Below are 23,043 nucleotides of genomic sequence, written 5' to 3' on the forward strand. Positions count from 1 at the left end.
CTGCAGAGAGAAAAAGAAATGGTCTTTGACATACCTTTTTTACTAGGCTAGTTAATACATTTTTGGGGGTTGAGGGATTTGAAAATGACAACTGCAAAAAAGTCAACCCTTTTCCAACATACTGAGCCAATTGACACTTAAATATCGTATTTCATAATTTTGTAGGAGGAAAATGTCATGTTGAGGGTTCTTGAATCCTTTTATCTTAAAATGCTATGTTTTATACATTAAGGATTTTATGTAGTTGTAAACAGCTGGTTCGTGTCCACCGTGAGATCGGAGGCTTGGCACTCAGCATTAAGGAGATAAATTGGGGGTAAGGCCCTGCAATAGCCTAACGCCCTGTCCGGGGGGTGTACTTGTACATCAAACTGCCTCACACTACAACAACGGGAGATGGGCTCCAGCATGTTTTATTTAAACCCCAAAAATGAATGGATTTTTTGTTGTGGTTGATTAATTCATTACATCAGTTTGGGCAGTCTACATTGTGGATCCTTCAGTACAGCTGAGAACAATTTCACTCCTGAGTCTCCTGGATCGTTCCCATTCAGATCCAGCTGCCACATGCGTGAGGGGGTTGACTTCACAGCTGAAGCCAGAGAAGCAAAGCCTTCCTCTGTGATTGCACAGTGCCAAAGCCTGCAGAGGAGAAGAGAGAAGCACCTCACTATCACAACTCTATGCAGTTGGAGATTTTTTTATCATGGGTGGAGAATAGTCAGAGTATGCAGAAAATATGATGCGTGTTGTTAAGCATTGCTTATGTCAAAACACCAGGTTGTTTTACATTCCTAGAGATGTGCAGAACCATTCATTTAGAACACAAAGCATGACTGTGACTAATGTTCATAACCATACTGTTGATAACAGGCTGATGCATACATAAGCCTGATATGGCCCTTACAGAAAATATTGTAGTTTTGAAACTGCAGTAACAGTGCAGTTACACTGCACAATTACACTGCACAATTACTGCAGTCAAAAAATAACTGATTTTGGATGTAGCATACTGCGGTTATACTGCAATCTCTTTTCGTAAGGGGGGGGGCTGTGTGTGATTCACTTCATTAAGTAGATTCATGTTTAGTTGCGACAGTGCATTTCTAGAGATACAACTGCAAGTATCATTTAAAACACACAAGGCATGATATTCAGTGACTCAGATAATGTATGTATTATCTTTAGTGAGGTAATGAATGTAGATTAGTGATTCATCTGCTGTACAAAATATACTGCATGACTCACAACATGCTCAGACTATGTTCATATTGATAACAAGCTGATGTATACAGAAAAGCTTGATATAGTTATACAGTTGTATTTGTGTAAGTTCAACAGGTGGCAATAGCACTTCATTAAACAGATGCACATTATTGATGTTTAGTTGAAAATATTCACTTCAGTATCTCCAGCTGACAGAGTGGATGCTTCAGTACAGCAGAGAGCAGCTTCACTCCTGAGACTCCTGGGTTATTGCAGCTGAGGTCCAGCTCTCTCAGGTGTGAGGGGTTTGACCTCAGAGCTGAAGCCAAAGCAACACAACCTTCCTCCTTAATTCGACAGTTATACAAGCTGTGTGGAGAGAATTAATTATATATCAACACGGTATGATTACAATGATGTAGTATATCAGAACTTTAAGGTTATTTCAATTCATATGATCTTGGTTACATACATTAATAATGACTATCAACTTTGTAATTATTCTATTCACATGTAATGCACTGTGAAGAACAGTATTCAGTTGTAATGCTTAATTCAGTGCACAAGTCAGTCTATAAAAATCACCAACAATAATGTTTGCTGTAGAGAAACTGGATCAAAGGTTTATATCTAGTCATCTTAACAGTCACCTTAATTTCTCCAGTTTGCAGCGTGGATCCTCTAGTACAGCAGAGAGCAGCTTCATTCCTGAGTCTATTGGTGTATTCTGGCTGAGGTCCAGCTCTCTCAGGTAGGAGGGGTTTGACCTCAGAGCTGAAGCCAAAGATGTAGATCCTTCCTCTGTAAGACCACAGTCTGACAGTCTGCAGATATAAAGAGATGGTATGATATCCATCAGCTTGAGTCATTGATTAAGGTCGGTGTGGCATGAGCAGGCAGTGATCAACAACGTATTTTACACTGATAGTAAAATATCAAAAGAGGCTTTTACAGAAAAAATATTTTGTGCAAAATATCTTTATGTAAAGTATGTTATCTATTGGAAAAAATATATTTTAGACAATATTCAAAACGGAAATGTTTACAATTAGTTTCCCTGCTCACTTCAGCTTTGCCAGTTTACAGCGTGGATCATCCAGTAGAGCAGAGAGCTGGATCACTCCTGAGTCTCCTGGTTTATTGTTGCTGAGGTCCAGCTCTCTCAGGTGGGAAACGGGGATTGACCTCAGAGCTGAGAACAAAGCACAGCCTTTCTCTTCAACGTCACATCCTGATAGCCTGTAGATACAGGAGAAAACCTGTTAACTGACACCGATCACATATTACTAATCAGGTAATATTTGTTTTAAATAGAGATGAGTTTCTTTCCAAAATGCTATATACTTAGTGGCCAGTTTATTAGGTCTGGTCCATCTAGTACCGGGTCAGACCCCCCTACGTCTAGAGAACAGCCTACATTCTTCTGGGCATGGAAAAGTTGCTCAATTGGTATCAGGGGACCTAATGTGTGCCAGGCAAACATTCCCCACACCATTACACCCCTGCCACCAGCCTGAACCATTGACATCAGACAGGATGGGGCCATTGATTCATGCTGCTTATGCCAAATCCTAACTCTGCCATCAGCATGATGCAACAGGAACCGTGATTCGTCAGACAAGGCAATGTTTTCCCACGTTTTAGCTGATAGGAGTGGAACCCGGTGTGGTCGTCTGCTGTAATAGCCCATCCGTGACAAAGACCAATGAGTTGTGCGTTCTGAGATGCCGTTCTGCACACCACTGTTGTACTGCTCCGTTATTTGCCAGTTTGTGGCTTGCCTGTTAGCTTGCACAATTCTTGCCATTCTCCTTTGACCTCTCATCAACGAGTTGCTTTCGCTCACAGGACTGCCGCTGACTGGATGTTTTTTGTTTGTTGCAGTGCGTGAAAAACCGAGTTTCTGAGATACTGGAACGGGCGTTCCTGGCACTGACGATCATACCATGCTCAAAGTTGCTTAGGTTAATCATTTTGCCTATTCAAACGTTCAACTGAACACTAACTGAATGCCTCGATACCTGTTTTATATAACAAACCATGGCCACCTGACTCACTGTCTGTAGAAGTGAACCATTTTCGTGAATGGGGTGGTCTACCTACTGAATGTATATCCATTTTCAGAAATGGTAAATAGCTTTTATTGTTTAAAGAACTTAGTGAAATAACACACATCTCTTTTCATATCTAATCACGGCATGGGCTTGTTCAATTACAATTATTTGTTTGAAATCACTTGGTTACATTTCAGAGACAAAACTATGTTTATTTGCAAAACACAATAAATGCGCCTCACTCTCAGAGAAATAAGTAGCACTGCTAGGTTTTACAGTCAAATTTAACATAACTAGATTTTTTTAGAAAGAACTGTACACATTTGTGACATCAACATTTTAAAACATGAATTAATACAGTAACATGAGTTCTGTATGTAAAATATTTACATTGGACATTTAGCAAATGCTCTTATCCAGAGCGACTTACAATTAGTGTATTCATCTTAAGATACGGTAGCTAGGTGAGACAACCACATATCACAGTCACATATACAGGGTATGAAGATTCCATTCCAGCTAAACAATATATAGCGTTTGAGAGACAACCACATATATAGGGTTTACCCTCCCCAACAAATATTTGAATATACACCTCAAATTTATAATAAAAATAAATCTGAGAACAGTAATATTTTACACACTTTAACCTCTTAGTGATCCCTACGCACCCATATTGCTGGAGAAAAAACACAGAATTATTTAAAAAAATTAGTGGATATACAGTGCCTTGCGAAAGTATTCGGCCCCCTTGAACTTTGCGACCTTTTGCCACATTTCAGGCTTCAAACATAAAGATATAAAACTGTATTTTTTTGTGAAGAATCAACAACAAGTGGGACACAATCATGAAGTGGAACGACATTTATTGGATATTTCAAACTTTTTTAACAAATCAAAAACTGAAAAATTGGGCGTGCAAAATTATTCAGCCCCTTTACTTTCAGAGCAGCAAACTCTCTCCAGAAGTTCAGTGAGGATCTCTGAATGATCCAATGTTGGCCTAAATGACTAATGATGATAAATACAATCCACCTGTGTGTAATCAAGTCTCCGTATAAACGCACCTGCACTGTGATAGTCTCAGAGGTCCATTAAAAGCGCAGAGAGCATCATGAAGAACAAGGAACACACCAGGCAGGTCCGAGATACTGTTGTGAAGAAGTTTAAAGCCGGATTTGGATACAAAAAGATTTCCCAAGCTTTAAACATCCCAAGGAGCACTGTGCAAGCGATAATATTGAAATGGAAGGAGTATCAGACCACTGCAAATCTACCAAGACCTGGCCGTCCCTCTAAACTTTCAGCTCATACAAGGAGAAGACTGATCAGAGATGCAGCCAAGAGGCCCATGATCACTCTGGATGAACTGCAGAGATCTACAGCTGAGGTGGGAGACTCTGTCCATAGGACAACAATCAGTCGTATATTGCACAAATCTGGCCTTTATGGAAGAGTGGCAAGAAGAAAGCCATTTCTTAAAGATATCCATAAAAAGTGTTGTTTAAAGTTTGCCACAAGCCACCTGGGAGACACACCAAACATGTGGAAGAAGGTGCTCTGGTCAGATGAAACCAAAATTGAACTTTTTGGCAACAATGCAAAACGTTATGTTTGGCGTAAAAGCAACACAGCTGAACACACCATCCCCACTGTCAAACATGGTGGTGGCAGCATCATGGTTTGGGCCTGCTTTTCTTCAGCAGGGACAGGGAAGATGGTTAAAATTGATGGGAAGATGGATGGAGCCAAATACAGGACCATTCTGGAAGAAAACCTGATGGAGTCTGCAAAAGACCTGAGACTGGGACGGAGATTTGTCTTCCAACAAGACAATGATCCAAAACATAAAGCAAAATCTACAATGGAATGGTTCAAAAATAAACATATCCAGGTGTTAGAATGGCCAAGTCAAAGTCCAGACCTGAATCCAATCGAGAATCTGTGGAAAGAACTGAAAACTGCTGTTCACAAATGCTCTCCATCCAACCTCACTGAGCTCGAGCTGTTTTGCAAGGAGGAATGGGAAAAAATTTCAGTCTCTCGATGTGCAAAACTGAAAGAGACATACCCCAAGCTACTTACAGCTGTAATCGCAGCAAAAGGTGGCGCTACAAAGTATTAACCTAAAGGGGGCTGAATAATTTTGCACGCCCAATTTTTCAGTTTTTGATTTGTTAAAAAAGTTTGAAATATCCAATAAATGTCGTTCCACTTCATGATTGTGTCCCACTTGTTGTTGATTCTTCACAAAAAAATACAGTTTTATATCTTTATGTTTGAAGCCTGAAATGTGGCAAAAGGTTGCAAAGTTCAAGGGGGCCGAATACTTTCGCAAGGCACTGTAACATTTTGGAAATATACTCTTCAGATGCTAATATCTTAATAGTTATCATCTAATGGTTATTTGGTAACACGACCAGGGACTCAACATAAAACCCATATGGTTCAGTTATGTGTATTGTTCACTCTGTAGATTATTCCTCAGTAGCTGTACAACATAACAATACAAACTTCAATTAACTAAACCATATAGGTTTCTTGTTGAGTCCATTTAGGATGATGAGAGTAATTAGTATGTTTAATTCAGTGAGTCACATTATCTATAATTTCAATTTTGTATCTTGAGTTATTGCCATACACTCACCTTAGTTTCTCCAGTTTAAAGAGTGGATTATTTAGTACAGAGAAGAGAGGCTTCAAATTTGAGTCTTCTGAGAATTGCAGGTCCAGTTCTCTCAGGTGTGAAGGGTTTGATCTAAGAGCTGAACCCAGAGAAGCGAAGTCTTGCTCTGGGACACTACAGCTGCAGATAGAGAAAGATTATATCTTAATTCATTCTGTTTACATTGATCTGCATTATTCATTTATGGGATAGAATACTACACTCTTAGAAGAAAAAGGTGCTATCATAAAAGGGTTCTTCAGCTGTCCCCATAGGATAACCCTTTAAATAACCCTTGGTTCCAGGTAGAACCCCTTTGGTTCAAAGTAGAAATGTTTGGGGTTCCGTGTAGAACCCCGTTTCTTCCTGGAACAAAATAGGGTTCTCCGATGGGGACAGCCAAAGAACCCTTTTTTCTAAGAGTGCAGTTATTCTGACAATATCTGGAAAATAGAACATTGTGTTGACTTTAATTTCTAAGACGGGCCTTGGTTGTGTTTCAAATTGTCAAAATAGTGTGCTACTACCAATCATTAAGATAACTTATCACCTCACATCAGTTTCTCCAGTTTACAGCGTGGATCCTTCAGTGCAGCAGAGAACAGCTTCAGTCTAGAGTCTTGTGAGTAACCAGCCACATTCAGCTCCCTCAGGTGTGAGGGGTTTGACCTCAGTGCTGAGGCCAGATTAGAAAAGCCTTCCCCTTGATAATCAGAGTGATGGAGACAGAGTCTGCAGACAAAGAGAGAAGCTCTTCATTCACTACTACAGTAATATACAGTAACATAATACATACAATGCCACAACTATTACGCTTGTACTCACTCCACTCTTACTGCTACATACAGTGGGGAGAACAAGTATTTGATACACTGCTGATTTTACAGGTTTTCCTACTTACAAAGCATGTAGAGGTCTGTAATTTTTATCATAGGTACACTTCAACTGTGAGAGACGGAATTTAAAGCAAAAATCCAGAAAATCACATTGTATGATTTTTAAGTAATTAATTTGCATTTTATTGCATGACATAAGTATTTGATCACCTACCAACCAGTAAGAATTCCGGCTCTCACAGACCTGTTAGTTTTCTTTAAGAAGCCCTCCTGTTCTCCACTCATTACCTGTATTAACTGCACCTGTTTGAACTCATTACTTGTATAAAAGACACCTGTCCACAGGACAATAGGCAAGCAGCTTGGTGAGAAGGCAACAACTGTTGGCGCAATTATTAGAAAATGGAAGAAGTTCAAGATGACGGTCAATCACCCTCGGTCTGGGGCTCCATGCAAGATCTCACCTCGTGGGGCATCAATGATCAAAGGGGACAGGACAACTGCACCGTATTGAGGGGAGGATGGATGGGGCCATGTATCGCGAGATCTTGGCCAACAACCTTCCCTCAGTAAGAGCATTGAAGATGGGTCGTGGCTGGGTCTTCCAGCATGACAACGACCCGAAGCACACAGCCAAGGCAACTAAGTAGTGGCTCCAAGAACTACAGGAAACGTATGATCTCTGTAATTACAAACAAAGGTTTCTGTACCAAATATTAAGTTCTGCTTTTCTGATGTATCAAATACTTATGTCATGCAATAAAATGCAAATTAATTACTTAAAAATCATACAATGTGATTTTCTGAATTTTTGTTTTAGATTCCGTCTCTCACAGTTGAAGTCTAACTATGATAAAAATTACAGACCTCTACATGCTTTGTAAGTAGGAAAACCTGCAGAATCGGCAGTGTATCAAATACTTGTTCTCCCCACTGTATACTTTTACATGTTGGTCCTTCAGCAGAATGATAATGTAAAAAAATGATAACATGTACCAGTAAAAGCAGAGAACAAGTGTAATAGTTGTGGTGTTGTACAGTATGTCCTACATAGCTGCATGTGTTTCTCAAATAAATGATCTAATATGATAGTACTAGTAACAGATGTTTACAGTACCATCTAAGGAACAATATGGTCAATATGTCACATTTTACCTCAGTATCTCCAATTTACAGAGTGGATCTTCCAGTACAGCAGAGAGCTGCCTCACTCCTGATGAAGCCATTTCATAATTGTGGCGCAGGTCCAGCTCTCTCAGGTGTGAGGGGTTTGACTTTAGAGCTGAAGCCAGAGAACAGAAGCCTTCCTCTGTGACACTACAACCTACCAGCCTGCAGACAGAGAAGCTTTTCTTTACCTCACTGTAAAACTGACATACTGGAATTGACCCCAAGCCTGATGCACTCACTGTACAGTAAGTCCCTTTGGATAAAGCACCTGCTAAAATGGTGTATATTATTCATCATTAACACTACAACAACTGCAACTAAAACAAGGTGGTTCTGGAAATATTGTTTATCATATCCACACCTCAGTGTTTCCAACCGACAGAGTGGATCATCCAGCACCACAGAGAGCTCCTTCACTCCTAATTTTACTTCGGAATTCCAGTCTAGATCCAGCTCTCTCAGGTGTGAGGGGTTTGACCTCAGAGCTGAAGCCAGAAAAGTACAGCCTTCCTGTGTGACACTACAGTGTGACAGCCTGCAAAGGAAGAGGGATTTCTTCACTACACATAAAAATAACATAGGAATAAAAATGTCCAAATATCTCAACTGAAAACATCTAAAGCCTAATATAACATGACACCGGAACAATTATTATTGTTTTACTTCGTGAGTTGTGACAGTATTTACCTAAGTCTCTCCAATTTACAATGTGGATCCTTCAGTACAGCAGAGAGCCTCATCACTGCAGAGTCTCCTAAGGTGTTTTTGCTCAAGTCCAGCTCTCTCAGATGTGAGGGGTTTGACATCAGAGCTAAAGCCAGAAAACCAAAGCCGCCTTCTTTGACAACACACCATGATAGACTGCAGTATAAGAGAAAAGTAAAAAAAAAAAAAAATATGAAAACAGTAGACTACTGTATTCTCAGTAGAAACTATTCTGGCAACCTATGTGAGAATGCTGTTCATCGACTACAGCTCAGCATTTAACACCATAGTACCCTCCAAACTCGTCATCAAGCTCGAGACCCTGGGTCTCGACCCCACCCTGTGCAACTGGGTACTGGACTTCCTGACGGGCCGCCCCCAGGTGGTGAGGGTAGGTAATAACATCTCCACCCCGCTGATCCTCAACACTGGGGCCCCACAAGGGTGCGTTCTGAGCCCTCTCCTGTACTCCCTGTTCACCCACGACTGCGTGGCCACGCACGCCTCCAACTCAATCATCAAGTTTGCGGACGACACAACAGTGGTAGGCTTGATTACCAACAACGACGAGACGGCCTGCAGGGAGGAGGTGAGGGCCCTCGGAGTGTGGTGTCAGGAAAATAACCTCACACTCAACGTCAACAAAACTAAGGAGATGATTGTGGACTTCAGGAAACACCCCCCTATCCACATCGATGGAAACGTTGTGGAGAGGGTAGTAAGTTTTAAGTTCCTCGGTGTACACATCACAGACAAACTGAATTGGTCCACCCACACAGACAGCATCGTGAAGAAGGCGCAGCAGTGCCTCTTCAACCTCAGGAGGCTGAAGAAATTTGGCTTGTCACCAAAAGCACTCACAAACTTCTACAGATGCACAATCGAGAGCATCCTGTCGGGCTGTATCACCGCCTGGTACGGCAACTGCTCCGCCCACAAACGTAAGGCTCTCCAGACGGTAGTGAGGTCTGCGCAACGCATCACCGGGGGCAAACTACCTGCCCTCCAGGACACCTACACCACCCGATGTCACAGGAAGGCCATAAAGATAATCAAGGACAACAACCACCCGAGCCACTGCCTGTTCACCCCGCTATCATCCAGAAGGCGAGGTCAGTACAGGTGCATCAAAGCTGGGACCGAGAGACTGAAAAACAGCTTCTATCTCAAGGCCATCAGACTGTTAAACAGCCACCACTAACATTGAGTGGCTGCTGCCAACACACTGACTCAACTCCAGCCACTTTAATAATGGGAATTGATGTAAAATATATCCCTAGCCACTTTAAACAATGCTACTTAATATAATGTTTACATACCCTACATTATTTATCTCATATGTATACGTATATACTGTACTCTATATCATCTACTGCATCTTTATGTAATACATGTATCACTAGCCACTTTAAACTATGCCACTTTGTTTACATACTCATCTCATATGTATATACTGTACTCGATACCATCTACTGCATCTTGCCTATGCCGCTCTGTACCATCACTCATTCATATATCTTTATGTACATATTCTTTATCCCTTTACACTTGTGTGTATAAGGTAGTAGTTTTGGAATTGTTAGCTAGATTACTCGTTGGTTATTACTGCATTGTCGGAACTAGAAGCACAAGCATTTCGCTGCACTCGCATTAACATCTGCTAACCATGTGTATGTGACAAATACAATTTTATTTTATTTGAACTCTAATACTTACAACAAAACTGTAACTACTCTAGCCAACCTGTTACATGTCCAGCCTGCTCTCCCCCAGGTCTAACTCTACTCTAGCCAACCTGTTACCTGTCCAGCCTGCTCTCCCCCAGGTATAACTCTACTCTAGCCAACCTGTTACATGTCCAGCCTGCTCTCCCCCAGGTCTAACTCTACTCTAGCCAACCTGTTACCTGTCCAGCCTGCTCTCCCCCAGGTCTAACTCTACTCTAGCCAACCTGTTACCTGTCCAGCCTGCTCTCCCCCAGGTCTAACTCTACTCTAGCCAACCTGTTACCTGTCCAGCCTGCTCTCCCCCAGGTATAACTCTACTCTAGCCAACCTGTTACCTTCCCAGCCTGATCTCCCCCAGGTGTAACTCTACTCTAGCCAACCTGTTACCTTCCCAGCCTGATCTCCCCCAGGTGTAACTCTACTCTAGCCAACCTGTTACCTGTCCAGCCTGCTCTCCCCCAGGTGTAACTCTACTCTAGCCAACCTGTTACCTTCCCAGCCTGATCTCCCCCAGGTGTAACTCTACTCTAGCCAACCTGTTACCTGTCCAGCCTGCTCTCTCCCAGGTATAACTCTACTCTAGCCAACCTGTTACCTGCCCCGGCTGCTCTCCCCGGTGTAACTCTACTCTAGCCAACCTGTTACCTGTCCAGGCTGCTCTCTCCCAGGTATAACTCTACTCTAGCCAAACTGTTACCTGTCCAGGCTGCTCTCCCCAGGTGTAACTCTAGCCAACCTGTTACCTGTCCAGCCTGCTCTCCCCCAGGTCAAACTCTACTCTAGCCAACCTGTTACCTGTCCAGCCTGCTCTCCCCCAGGTATAACTCTACTCTAGCCAACCTGTTACCTTCCCAGCCTGATCTCCCCCAGGTGTAACTCTACTCTAGCCAACCTGTTACCTGTCCAGCCTGCTCTCCCCCAGGTATAACTCTACTCTAGCCAACCTGTTACCTGTCCATCCTGCTCTCCCCCAGGTATAACTCTACTCTAGCCAACCTGTTACCTGTCCAGCCTGCTCTCTCCCAGGTATAACTCTACTCTAGCCAACCTGTTACCTGTCCAGCCTGCTCTCCCCCAGGTATAACTCTACTCTAGCCAACCTGTTACCTGCCCAGCCTGCTCTCCCCAAGGTCTAACTCTAGCCAACCTGTTACCTGTCCAGCCTGCTCTCCCCCAGGCAAAGGACAACTGAGCACCTAAGTACACTTTCCAGGAACTCCCTTCAACTAGGAATGTTCCATCATGATAGCCCCAAAACACATTCCTACCATAAATGCATAATTTCCCATGGACATATAACATCATAAACACACACTTCAACAACTTGTGCCATAACTTCTACTTTAAGTCACACAATACATATTCACTTCAGACAAACACACAAGGTAGGTTAAATTATATGATTATACTCTACCAACACTTCAATCATTATTCTGATAATATATTTCACATTGCTAGAGCATGTACGTTTAAAATGGGCAGCTTTATACATGGTAAAAACATGGTTAACAAGTTCAATTTTTTTTAGGAACTGGCTTGCACAACTAACACTTGACTTTTGCGCCTTACGTCAAAGTATTGTTGGCAAACGGAACGCGCTACTCAATCCAACATATTCTCTTTTGTTTCGGGATTCTTGGCTATACCTTGAAGAGATACAATAAAAGAGTCATTTGTTTCAGTGTCATTGACATGTGCTCCATTACAAAGGGAGACTGTTCAAACATTATCATTATAAAACATAACATTGTGTTTACGTCAATACATACAGTACATATGAACTTATATTCAAATGGTGAAAGGTGTGACCAATGTCATGATTATTATAAAATATTGGTTAAGAAAATATTCAGTTAAGCATATTCAGTTATCCCCAGGTGAAATCTGTCAAATTATTGTTTAAAGTGAACTTGGTTTAGCTTGGAGTAAAGTATTTGGAAGTACAGACCCCAAACCTCCATTCTCACCTTAGTGTCTCCAGTTTACAGCGTGGATCCTCCAGTACAGCCGAGAGCAGCATCACTCCTGAATCTCCTGGTTCATTGTCAGTCAGGTCCAGCTCTCTCAGATGAGAAGGGTTTGACCTCAGAGCTGAAGCTAGAGAAGCACAGCTATCCTCTGAGATTCTACAGCACGATAGCCTTGAGAGAAAATAATATTTCAGTCCGAAACTTTTCAACATAAAATACGTTTCTAATTTAATATTCAAAGCTATTCAATTAACAACTACAAAAATGCAAATGTAACTTTTTCAGACCAAATAAACAGTGGATATAAAAAAATTTGAAAGAAATGTTAGTGGAAAATGTCCTCTAAATTCCACACTCACCTTAATGTCTGCAGTTTACAGTGTGGATTCTCCAGTACAGTAGAGAGCAGCTTCACTCCTGAGTCTCCTGGGTTATTCCCACTCAAATCCAGCTCTCTCAAATGTGAGGGGTTAGATCTCAGAGCTGATGCCAGAAAAGTACAGCTTTTCTCTGTGATTCTACAGTTTGACAACCTGCGGTAAGAGAAACAGCCGCTTGTCTATTAGACCATTTCAACACATCGCAGAACAAATTAAGAGGCAGACATGTACTTGGCGGGGGGCATGTACTGGTCTAAACACCAGCTTATTGAACATGATCTATGCACTAGGTACATTTCTATATGACATCTGTTTAGTATGATACTGTATCTAGTACAACAGGTTTAGATAATATTCATTCAAATAAGATAAAAATATAAATGAAAATGTTAAAATGTTGTATAGCAATTAACATTAGTTTAGTTTGTTATGACCGTATTCACCTCAGTGTCTTCAGTTTACAGTGAGAATCCTCCAGTACAGTAGAAAGTAGCTTAATTCCTGAGTCTCCTGGGTTATTGTAGCTCAGGTCCAGCTCTCTCAGGTGAGAAGGGTTTGACTTCAGAGTTAAAGTCGGAGAAGCACAATCTTTGTTTGTGAAATCACAGTTTGACAGCCTACACAGAGACAACAGATCAATCACTCTCTCACTGTAAACCGAGATGTATAAATCTGTGAAATTACCACAGCAAATTATTCAATATTCTAAATTATTTTAATATGTTAGACCATGACAGTAACCCAATGTATCATAGAGTGTGTCGTGTAATCTATTGAAAGTATCAATGACTATATGATCAGCATTAAAACAATGTTTTTTTAATTTACACTGACCTCAGTATCTCCAGTTTACAGTGTGGATCCTCCAGTACAGCATATAGGAGCTTCACTCCTGAGTCTCCTGGGTTATTGTAGCTCAGATCCAGCTCTCTCAGCTGAGAGGGGTTTGATCTCAGAGCTGAGGCCAGAGAAGCACAGCCTTCCTCTGTGACTCCACAGGCTGACAGGCTGCAGAGAAATAATATCTTTTAAATTCTTAACACTCAATACAATGCTACACACATGACGTTCTTTGTTTTATTCTTCCATGGCAACTGAGGGCAGTAAAGATGACTCCTAATTTGTATAGATTACTTTTGTATACTCTTATTGCAGGTTTATTAAGTCTCATGGTTTTCAGAACTTACTATCAGGTGAATTATTACACTTAGGACAAAATAATGATAATTGTAAGATTTTCACACATACAAAAAAAACTTTAGAGAATAATTCTTAGTGATAAGAGATTTTGTGAATGCAGGCCCAGAGTCATTTAGAAACATGAAGACTATAGAGTCCTATGGCCAAGTCATATATATACACATAACACACACATACATACATACATACATACATTTATATATATATATATATATATATACATTTATATATATATATATATATATATATATATATGTAACAGAGAAATGACCCCACCTTAATGTCTCCAGTTTACAACTTGGATTCTCTAGGACAGTACAGAGCAGCTTCACTCCTGAGTCTCCTGGGTTATTGTAGCTCAGATCCAGCTCTCTCAGCTGAGAGGGGTTTGATCTCAGAGCTGAGGCCAGAGAAGCACAGCCTTCCTCTGTGACTCCACAGGCTGACAGGCTGCAGAGAGAAAATCTCTTCACTCTTTACACTCAATACAATGCCACACTAATTTGATTCCTCCATGGCAACAGTGGCCAGTGAAAAAAAAACTCTTAACTTGTTTAGATTCCTTTTGAATAACAAATTAGATTTCACACACAAAAAACTAAACAATCATTCTTAATGATAAAAGGTTTTGTGAATACAGGCCCAGACATCTCTCAGGGAAAGTAGCCTACCTCAATGTCTCCAGTTTACATAGCGGATTATCCAGGCCTGTAGAGAGCAGCTCCACTCCGGAATCCTGGAGGTCATTCTCACTCAGGTCCAGCTTTATCAGACTAGAGGAGCTTGAGCAGAGAGCTGAGGTAAGGGCTCCACAGGACATAACTGAGAGGCTACACTTATTTAACCTGGAAGAAAATTGGAGTAAAAAAGTATAAAAGTCATTCATCCCCACTAGCTTTGCTATCTCATGAAACTGGGAAATGTTGGTAGAGAGGATTCATTTGAATGAAGGAGCATGATTGGCTTATGTCTGCTTGCATTACACAGGGACAGTACTTACAGAGCTGTTTTGGATGCCTTAACCACTGGCAGCAGCCTCATAAGAGCCTCATCTGATCCACTATATTGCTTCAAGTCAAATACACCCAGCTCCTCTGCTGAAGTCAGCAACACAAAGGCCAGAGCTGACCAATGTGCAGGTGAGAGTTTGGCTCCTGAGACATTTCCTGAGCTCAGGTAGCTCTGAATCTCCTGCACTAGGGTTGGGTCATTCATCTCATTTAGACAGTGAAACAGATTGATGCACTTCTCTGAAGAGGCATTCTCTTGGATCTTCTCCTTGATGTAATCAATTGTTTTCTTGTTGACCTCAACTGTTTCCGTGTCAATCTTTGAGCGACCTCCTGTCCATTTCAGTAGGCCTCGAAAGATAGTCTGATTTGATGGCAGCGAGAGGCCAAGAAGGAAGCGGAGGAAAAGATCCAGGTGGCCATTCTCACTCTGTAGTGCCTTATCCACTGCATTCTGATAGAAGTGAATTGCAGGCATTATTTTGACTTGCCTCTTCAGATTCTTGGGGATGGACTGCTGATTGTTTTTTGTTGTGTTGAAGTCATCGTTGAAAGTAAGAAACCTATAAAAAGCAGCAAGACATTCCTGGATGCTCAGATGCACAAAGCAATAAACCTTCCCTTGATGCAGCCCAAACTCCTCCCTGAAGACCTCAGTGCACACTCCAGAGTACACAGATGCCTCTCTGACATCAATGCCACACTCTGTCAGGTCCTCTTCATAGAAGATCAGGTTGCCTGTTTCCAGCTGCTCATATGCGAGTTTTCCCAGTGACAGAATTATCTCTTTATCCCAGTGGGGATCAATGACATTGTCGCCATGATATTTCAGATTCTTCTGTTTTATCTGGAACATTATGAAGTGCATGTACATTTTTGACAGAGTTTTGGGGATCTCTCCACTCTCTGCTCCAGCCAACAATCTTTGTAGAACAGTGGCTGAAATCCAACAGAACACTGGTATGTGGCACATGATGTGGAGGCTCCTTGATGACTTCAAGTGTGTGATGATTTTGTTGGCCAGGGTCACATCGCTGATTCTTTTCCTGAAGTACTCCTCCTTCTGTGGGTCATTGAACCCTCGTACCTCTGTCACCTGGTCCACATACTCAGGAGGGATCTGATTGGCTGCCGCTGGTCGGGAGGTTATCCAGAGGAGAGCAGATGGAAGCAGATTCCCCTTGATGAGGTTTGTTAGAAGCACGTCCACTGAGGTTGACTCTGTGACATCAAAACAGCTCTCATTGTTCTGGAAGTCGAGAGGGAGTCGACACTCATCCAAACCATCCAAGACAAACAAAGCATTGTACTTGTCAGAGATAGACATTCCTGATTCTTTTGTCTCCATGAAAAAATGATTGAGGAGGTCCATCAAACTGTGTTTTTCTACCTTCATCAAATTCAGCTCCCGGAAAGTAAGAGGAAATATGAAGTGGGTGTCCTGATTTGCTTTTCCTTCAGCCCAGTCCAGAATGAACTTTTGCACAGAGATCGTTTTTCCAATGCCAGCGACTCCCTTTGTCAGCACAGTTCTGATAGGTTTGTCTTGTCCAGGTAAGGGTTTGAAGATGTCGTTGCATTTGATTGGCATCTCTTGCTCTACTGGTCTCCTGGATGCTGTCTCAATCCGTCTCACCTCATGTTCTTTGTTGACTTCTCCACTTCCGCCCTCTGTGATGTAGAGCTCTGTGTAGATCTTATTTAGGATTGTAGGTTTCCCCTGCTTAGCAATTCCTTCAAAGACACGCTCACACTTTTTTCTCAGGTTGGATTTGAGCTTATGTTGGCACCTATCATGACGCTCGTCTGAATGGAAATGCAAGGATGTTTAAGATATCATTAAATCACATACTATTTGTAAATAATGATTGATATGAAAAACATATAGGACTGTGATCAACAATTGAGTGTTTGGCAGAGCTCTTACATTTCTCAAGTGTATCAGCAAGTTCCTTCTGGTTCATGTTCCTCAGGATGTGCAGTGTGATATTAAGAGTCTCCGATCTGGCACTGCTCTCCTGATGTTCAGCATCCACCACTTCCTGATCTTCCTCCTGACTGTCAAAGCTTTCTGGGTAATCTGGAGTCAGAAGCCTCTTCCACCTCTTCAGCTCACTTTTCACAAAACTGATGATATGTTGCTCAAGCAACTGGAATTAAAGGAATAAAGTTAAAACCTTGAATAAGGTGCAATCTGCAATATGTCTAGATGTTCAATGGTAATATCAATTTCAGTATACCTTGAATATGGAGGAGAGGTCTGTTAGCTGACTCTGGGTAGACTGTTCATTCAGGGTCTCTGACTTTGATATTTCCTGTTGGTCTCTGTGGACATAATGTGAGATAGGCGGTGAATAGATGAATAGGTGGGGTTCCCCAATTGATTTTTTTTTTTTAATTTATAGGATTTTTATTGTTGGACATAGAAGATTGTAAAAACACCAGCAAATCAGCTCCAAGTGATTTTAATTCCCATGCATAATAGGGATATACAGTGCCTTGCGGAAGTATTCGGCCCCCTTGAACTTTGCAACCTTTTGCCACATTTCAGGCTTCAAACAAAGATTTAAAACTGTATTTTTTTGTGAAGAATCAACAACAAGTGGGCCACAATCATGAAGTGGAACGACATTTATTGGATATTTCAAACTTTTTTAACAAATCAAAAACTGAAAAATTGGGTGTGCAAAATTATTCAGCCCCTTTACTTCCAGTGCAGCCAACTCTCTCCAGAAGTTCAGTGAGGATCTCTGAATGATCCAATGTTGACCTAAATGACTAATGATGATAAATACAATCCACTTGTGTGTAATCAAGTCTCTGTATAAATGCACCTGCACTGTGATAGTCTCAGAGGTCCGTTAAAAGCGCAGAGAGCATCATGAAGAACAAGGAACACACCAGGCAGGTCCGAGATACTGTTGTGAAGAAGTTTAAAGACGGATTTGGATACAAAAAGATTTCCCAAGCTTTAAACATCCCAAGGAGCACTGTGCAAGTGATAATATTGAAATGGGAGTATCAAACCACTGCAAATCTACCAAGACCTGGCCGTCCCTCTAAACTTTCAGCTCATACAAGGAGAAGACTGATCAGAGATGCAGCCAAGAGGCCCGTGATCACTCTGGATGAACTGCAGAGATCTACAGCTGAGGTGGGAGACTCTGTCCATAGGACAACAATCAGTCGTATATTGCACAAATCTGGCCTTTATGGAAGAGTGGCAAGAAGAAAGCCATTTCTTAAAGATATCCATAAAAAGTGTTGTTTAAAGTTTGCCACAAGCCACCTGGGAGACACACCAAACATGTGGAAGAAGGTGCTCTGGTCAGATGAAACCAAAATTGAACTTTTTGGCAACAATGCAAAACGTTATGTTTGGCGTAAAAACAACACAGCTGAACACACCATCCCCACTGTCAAACATGGTGGTGGCAGCATCATGGTTTGGGCCTGCTTTTCTTCAGCAGGGACAGGGAAGATGGTTAAAATTGATGGGAAGATGGATGGAGCGAAATACAGGACCATTCTGGAAGAAAACCTGATGGAGTCTGCAAAAGACCTGAGACTGGGACAGAGATTTGTCTTCCAGCAAGACAATGATCCAAAACATAAAGCAAAATCTACAATGGAATGGTTCAAAAATAAACATATCCAGGTGTTAGAATGGCCAAGTCAAAGTCCAGACTTGAATCCAATCGAGAATCTGTGGAAAGAACTGAAAACTGCTGTTCACAAATGCTCTCCATCCAACCTCACTGAGCTCGAGCTGTTTTGCAAGGAGGAATGGGAAAAAATGTCAGTCTCTCGATGTGCAAAACTGATAGAGACATACCCCAAGCGACTTACAGCTGTAATCGCAGCAAAAGGTGGCGCTACAAAGTATTAACTTAAGGGGGCTGAATAATTTTGCACGCCCAATTTTTCAGTTTTTGATTTGTTAAAAAAGTTTGAAATATCCAATAAATGTCATTCCACTTCATGATTGTGTCCCACTTGTTGTTGATTCTTCACAAAAAAATACAGTTTTATATCTTTACGTTTGAAGCCTGAAATGTGGCAAAAGGTCGCAAAGTTCATGGGGGCCGAATACTTTCGCAAGGCACTGTATGTGATCGTATACAAATGTTAGCAAGGTATACACATTTTATATCGGTTTGGGCTTCTTGCTGTCAATTTGCAGTGTACAAATGATTTGTAATCATCTTTTGGCCTCCTGACCATTCGCTCAAGAAAAAAAGAAAAAAAGGCCCTGTGGCTGATAGTTCAGGATCCCTGGTCTAAAATGTTTACATTACAATGCAAAAATACTAATATATTGAAGAGTGTAATGAGCTTAAAAAGCAAAAAAGTGCATGTTAATGAGAAAAAGAGAGAGAGAAATAAGTTAATATTTTAGTATAGCTAGAACGCTCTAACCTGTCTCCTTCTCTGAAGTTGATTGGCTGTCCCATGGACCCATCACCCTTCATAGACACACAGCTGGGCATAGGCGAGTATGGTTTCTCCTGCTGGACCCTGTCAAAATGCACGTTGCTATTTTCTAATCATGTTGAGAACTACAGGGAAAAAACAGACACCACTAGTTTCTTTACCTTTGTTCTGTAGAGAGGACATCCTCTCTGAAGTTGATTGGCTGTCCCATGGACCCATCACTCTTCATAGACACACAGCTGGAGGAGAAAGTTTGAAATTTGAATTTGAATCAGTACGTAAAGCAGTTCATTTATCGTTGTGCGACACGTTTGTAATATAATATAGACAAGGGAACTCCACTGCAACCAGGGAAGTTCCCCACTCCAAAAGGATCTTTTGTCAACATAGCTATGGATTTTAGACATGATAGAGCGAAAAGAAAATAGATACTGCCTGGTGATAATTGACAGGTTTACCAGGTGGGTGGAACCATCCAACTGCATTGCGCGAACAGTAGCAAAATTATACTCAGGTTTGGAATACCTGAGGTTTGTCTGCAGACAATGGGACCCATCTCATAGGAGATGTGGTTAACCAAATGGCCAAAATGATGGGTGTTGACTGACCAGAAGTTTGTGTCCATCTATCAACCGCGGAGTAACGAGAGTTACTGAGGGCTAAGAAGAACATGAAATGCTCCCTTGTCAAACTATGCAATTCCACAGGAATGACATGGGTAGAGGGATTACCTCGTCTCATGAAAATGTGCAGCAGCTTAACAAAGGTATAGGGTGTACACCTTATGAAATGTTAACAAGACAACCAATGAACACCCCAGGGGTGAGACATATGACTGACCGATAGATAATGTGTGACCATCTTGAGTACATGAATAAACTAACTTCTGTTGTAAGTCTTCTTCACTCTCACACTAGGAAAGCAGCTGAACCAATCCCAGGTGAAGACCCTGACGAGCTACCCATAAACGCTGGAGAATGGGTGAAACTCAGGGTCCAAAAGCGAAAATGGAACCAACCATGATAGATGGGTCTGTTCCAGGTAACCATGATAACACCAACAGCCCTGCGGGTAAAGGAGAGGTCCGGCTGGCATCATATCTCCCAGAGTGGGAGCCATGGATGAGCAACTGGAGGGAGGGAGAAGAGGGCCCCGAGAACATCTGAAGGATGAAAAAGGTTTGAGCCAAAGGACAGGGGCAGAGGGCCAAGACCAAAGGCCAGAAGAACCAACAGAGGGTTCAGCTACAGAACCTGAAGAGTCATCAAATGTCGAGGAAACCCTCATACACACACTATGGTTTTGAAACAAGAAAATCGCAACCATGGAAAAACACATGCAGGGTATTTGTTGCTCTCCAAATCTACCCGTTGTTCCGTTTGTGGACGGGGATGTGGAGAATAAGAAATGGTGAAAACAGTGACATTCAGTGGGGAGAACAAGTATTTGATAACCTGCAAAATCAGCAGTGTTTCCCACTTACAAACATGTAGAGGTCTGTAATGTTTATCATAGGTACACTTCAACTGTTAGAGACGGAATCTAAAAAAATAAATAAATAATCTAAAAAATCCAGAAAATCACATTGTATGATTTTTAAGTAAATAATTTGCATTTTATTGCATGACAAAAGTATTTGATCACCTACCAACCAGTAAGAATTCCGGCTCTCACAGACCTGTTAGTTTTTCTTTAAGAAGCCCTCCTGTTCTCCACTCATTACCTGTATTAACTGCACCTGTTTGAACTCGTTACCTGTATAAAAGACACCTGTCCACACACTCAATCAAACAGACTCCAACCTCTCCACAATGGCCAAGACCAGAGAGCTGTGTAAGGACATCAAGGCAAACATTGTAGACCTGCACAAGGCTGGGATGGGCTACAGGACAATAGGCAAGCAGCTTGGTGAGAAGGCAACAACTGTTGGCGCAATTATTAGAAAATGGAAGAAGTTCAAGATGACGGTCAATCACCCTCGATCTGGGGCTCCATGCAAGATCTCACCTCGTGGGGCATCAATGATCACGAGGAAGGTGAGGGATCAGCCCAGAACTACACGGTCAATGACCTGAAGAGAGCAGGGACCAGTCTCAAAGAAAACCATTAGTAACACAGTACGCCATCATCGATTAAAATCCTGCAGCGCACGCAAGGTCCCCCTGCTCAAGCCAGTGCATGTCCGGGCCCGTCTGAAGTTTGCCATTGACCATCTGGATGATCCAGAGGAGGAATGGGAGATGGTCATGTGGTCTGATGAGACAAAAATAGAGCTTTTTGGTCTAAACTCCACTCGCCGTGTTTGGAGGAAGAAGAAGGATGAGTACAACCCCAAAAACACCATCCCAACCATGAAGCATGGAGGTGGAATGGAGGTGGAAACATCATTCTTTGGGGATACTTTTCTGCAAAGGGGACAGTACGACTGCATCGTATTGAGGGGAGGATGGATGGGGCCATGTATCGCGAGATCTTGGCCAACAACCTCCTTCCCTCAGTAACAGCATTGAAGATGGGTCGTGGCTGGGTCTTCCAGCATGACAACGACCCGAAACATACAGCTAGAGCAACTAAGGAGTAGCTCCGTGAGAAGCATCTCAAGGGCCTGCCGGGTGGCGCAGTGGTCTAGAGCACTGCACTGCAGCACTAGCTGTGCCACCAGAGACCCCGGATTCGCTCCCAGGCTCTGTCGCAGCCGGCCGCGACCGGGAGGTCCGTGGGGAGAAGCACCAGCACAGTGCACGCCAGGTCGCCAGGTACTCCGTACGGGAGTTGTAGCGATGAGACAAGATAGTAACCACTAACAATTGGATACCACGAAATTGTGGAGAAAAAAGGGGCTAAAATAAAATAAAAAATATATTAACAGAATGAAAAATTAAAAATAATTATGTCAAGGTCCTGGAATGGCCTGGTCTCCAGACCTGAACCCAATAGAAAATCTTTGGAGGGAGCTGAAAGTCCGTGTTGCCCAGCGACAGCCCCTGAAACCTGGAGGAGTGGGCCAAAATCCCTGCTGCAGTGTGTGCAAACCTGGTCAAGAACTACAGGAAAAGTATGATCTCTGTAATTGCAAACAAAGGTTTCTGTACCAAATATTAAGTTCTGCTTTTCATGCAATAAAATGCAAATGAATTACTAAAAATCATACAATGTGATTTTCTGGATTTATGTTTTAGATTCTGTCTCTCACAGTTGAAGTGTATCCATGATAAAAATCACAGTAGGAAAACCTGTCAAATCGGCAGTGTATCAAATACAGTGGGGCAAAAAAGTATTTAGTCAGCCACCAATTGTGCAAGTTCTCCCACTTAAAAAGATGAGGCCTGTAACTTGCACAATTGGTGGCTGACTAAATACTTTTTTGCCCCACTGTACATAGGATTACAGAAGATGGGGAACACATCTGGCACATGGGTAATGATTTTCCAGAAACACACCTGCACAGCATTTATGTGGGAAACCCGGGCTGTACCAGTTGGAAAGAATGATTTTGGATGTAGATTCCCCCATTTTATGAAAAGGAACAATACTAGGGCTCGACAAAGAAAAAGCAATTATACTATTCTGATGTTGGTCAAAGGGGGAAGGAAGCAGCATGGGAAGTTGTAGTAATGAGTAAATGGATTAAGAATTTGACAAACTTCGTGCAGGTCCTTCCTAATTTGATAAAACAGGGTTTTACT

The 23,043-nt window shown here is 41.9% G+C and overlaps 1 protein-coding gene across 12 annotated transcripts in view; it reads right to left on the minus strand.

Moving 5' to 3' along the window:
• LOC110496686 (NACHT, LRR and PYD domains-containing protein 3) overlaps nucleotides 1-23,043 on the minus strand; it is a 31,472-nt gene that overhangs the window by 1,382 nt on the left and 7,047 nt on the right. For 4 of the 12 annotated variants that reach the window (XM_021572732.3, XM_021572717.3, XM_021572724.3 and 1 more), the window contains exons 5-24: nucleotides 19,519-19,596; nucleotides 19,343-19,441; nucleotides 17,164-17,248; nucleotides 16,851-17,073; nucleotides 14,914-16,729; nucleotides 14,585-14,758; nucleotides 14,190-14,363; nucleotides 13,548-13,721; nucleotides 13,157-13,330; nucleotides 12,693-12,866; nucleotides 12,331-12,504; nucleotides 8,619-8,792; nucleotides 8,293-8,466; nucleotides 7,917-8,093; nucleotides 6,481-6,657; nucleotides 5,908-6,066; nucleotides 2,272-2,445; nucleotides 1,857-2,030; nucleotides 1,402-1,575; nucleotides 469-642 (exon numbers count right to left, since the gene is read on the minus strand). In XM_021572732.3, the coding sequence (XP_021428407.3) occupies nucleotides 469-642; nucleotides 1,402-1,575; nucleotides 1,857-2,030; nucleotides 2,272-2,445; nucleotides 5,908-6,066; nucleotides 6,481-6,657; nucleotides 7,917-8,093; nucleotides 8,293-8,466; nucleotides 8,619-8,792; nucleotides 12,331-12,504; nucleotides 12,693-12,866; nucleotides 13,157-13,330; nucleotides 13,548-13,721; nucleotides 14,190-14,363; nucleotides 14,585-14,758; nucleotides 14,914-16,729; nucleotides 16,851-17,073; nucleotides 17,164-17,248; nucleotides 19,343-19,441; nucleotides 19,519-19,596 (4,902 nt within the window). Of the gene's footprint in view, nucleotides 1-468; nucleotides 643-1,401; nucleotides 1,576-1,856; nucleotides 2,031-2,271; nucleotides 2,446-5,907; nucleotides 6,067-6,475; nucleotides 7,444-7,916; nucleotides 8,094-8,292; nucleotides 8,467-8,618; nucleotides 8,793-12,326; nucleotides 12,505-12,692; nucleotides 12,867-13,156; nucleotides 13,331-13,547; nucleotides 13,722-14,189; nucleotides 14,364-14,584; nucleotides 14,759-14,913; nucleotides 16,730-16,850; nucleotides 17,074-17,163; nucleotides 17,249-19,342; nucleotides 19,442-19,518; nucleotides 19,597-23,043 lie in introns of those variants that run through there. The other 8 variants (XR_016488470.1, XR_016488469.1, XR_016488476.1 and 5 more) reach the window with 5 other exon arrangements.

This window comes from Oncorhynchus mykiss, chromosome 2, assembly GCF_057628025.1.
Source record: "Oncorhynchus mykiss isolate SJ-2025 chromosome 2, ASM5762802v1, whole genome shotgun sequence".
Taxonomy (NCBI): Eukaryota; Metazoa; Chordata; class Actinopteri; order Salmoniformes; family Salmonidae; genus Oncorhynchus; species Oncorhynchus mykiss.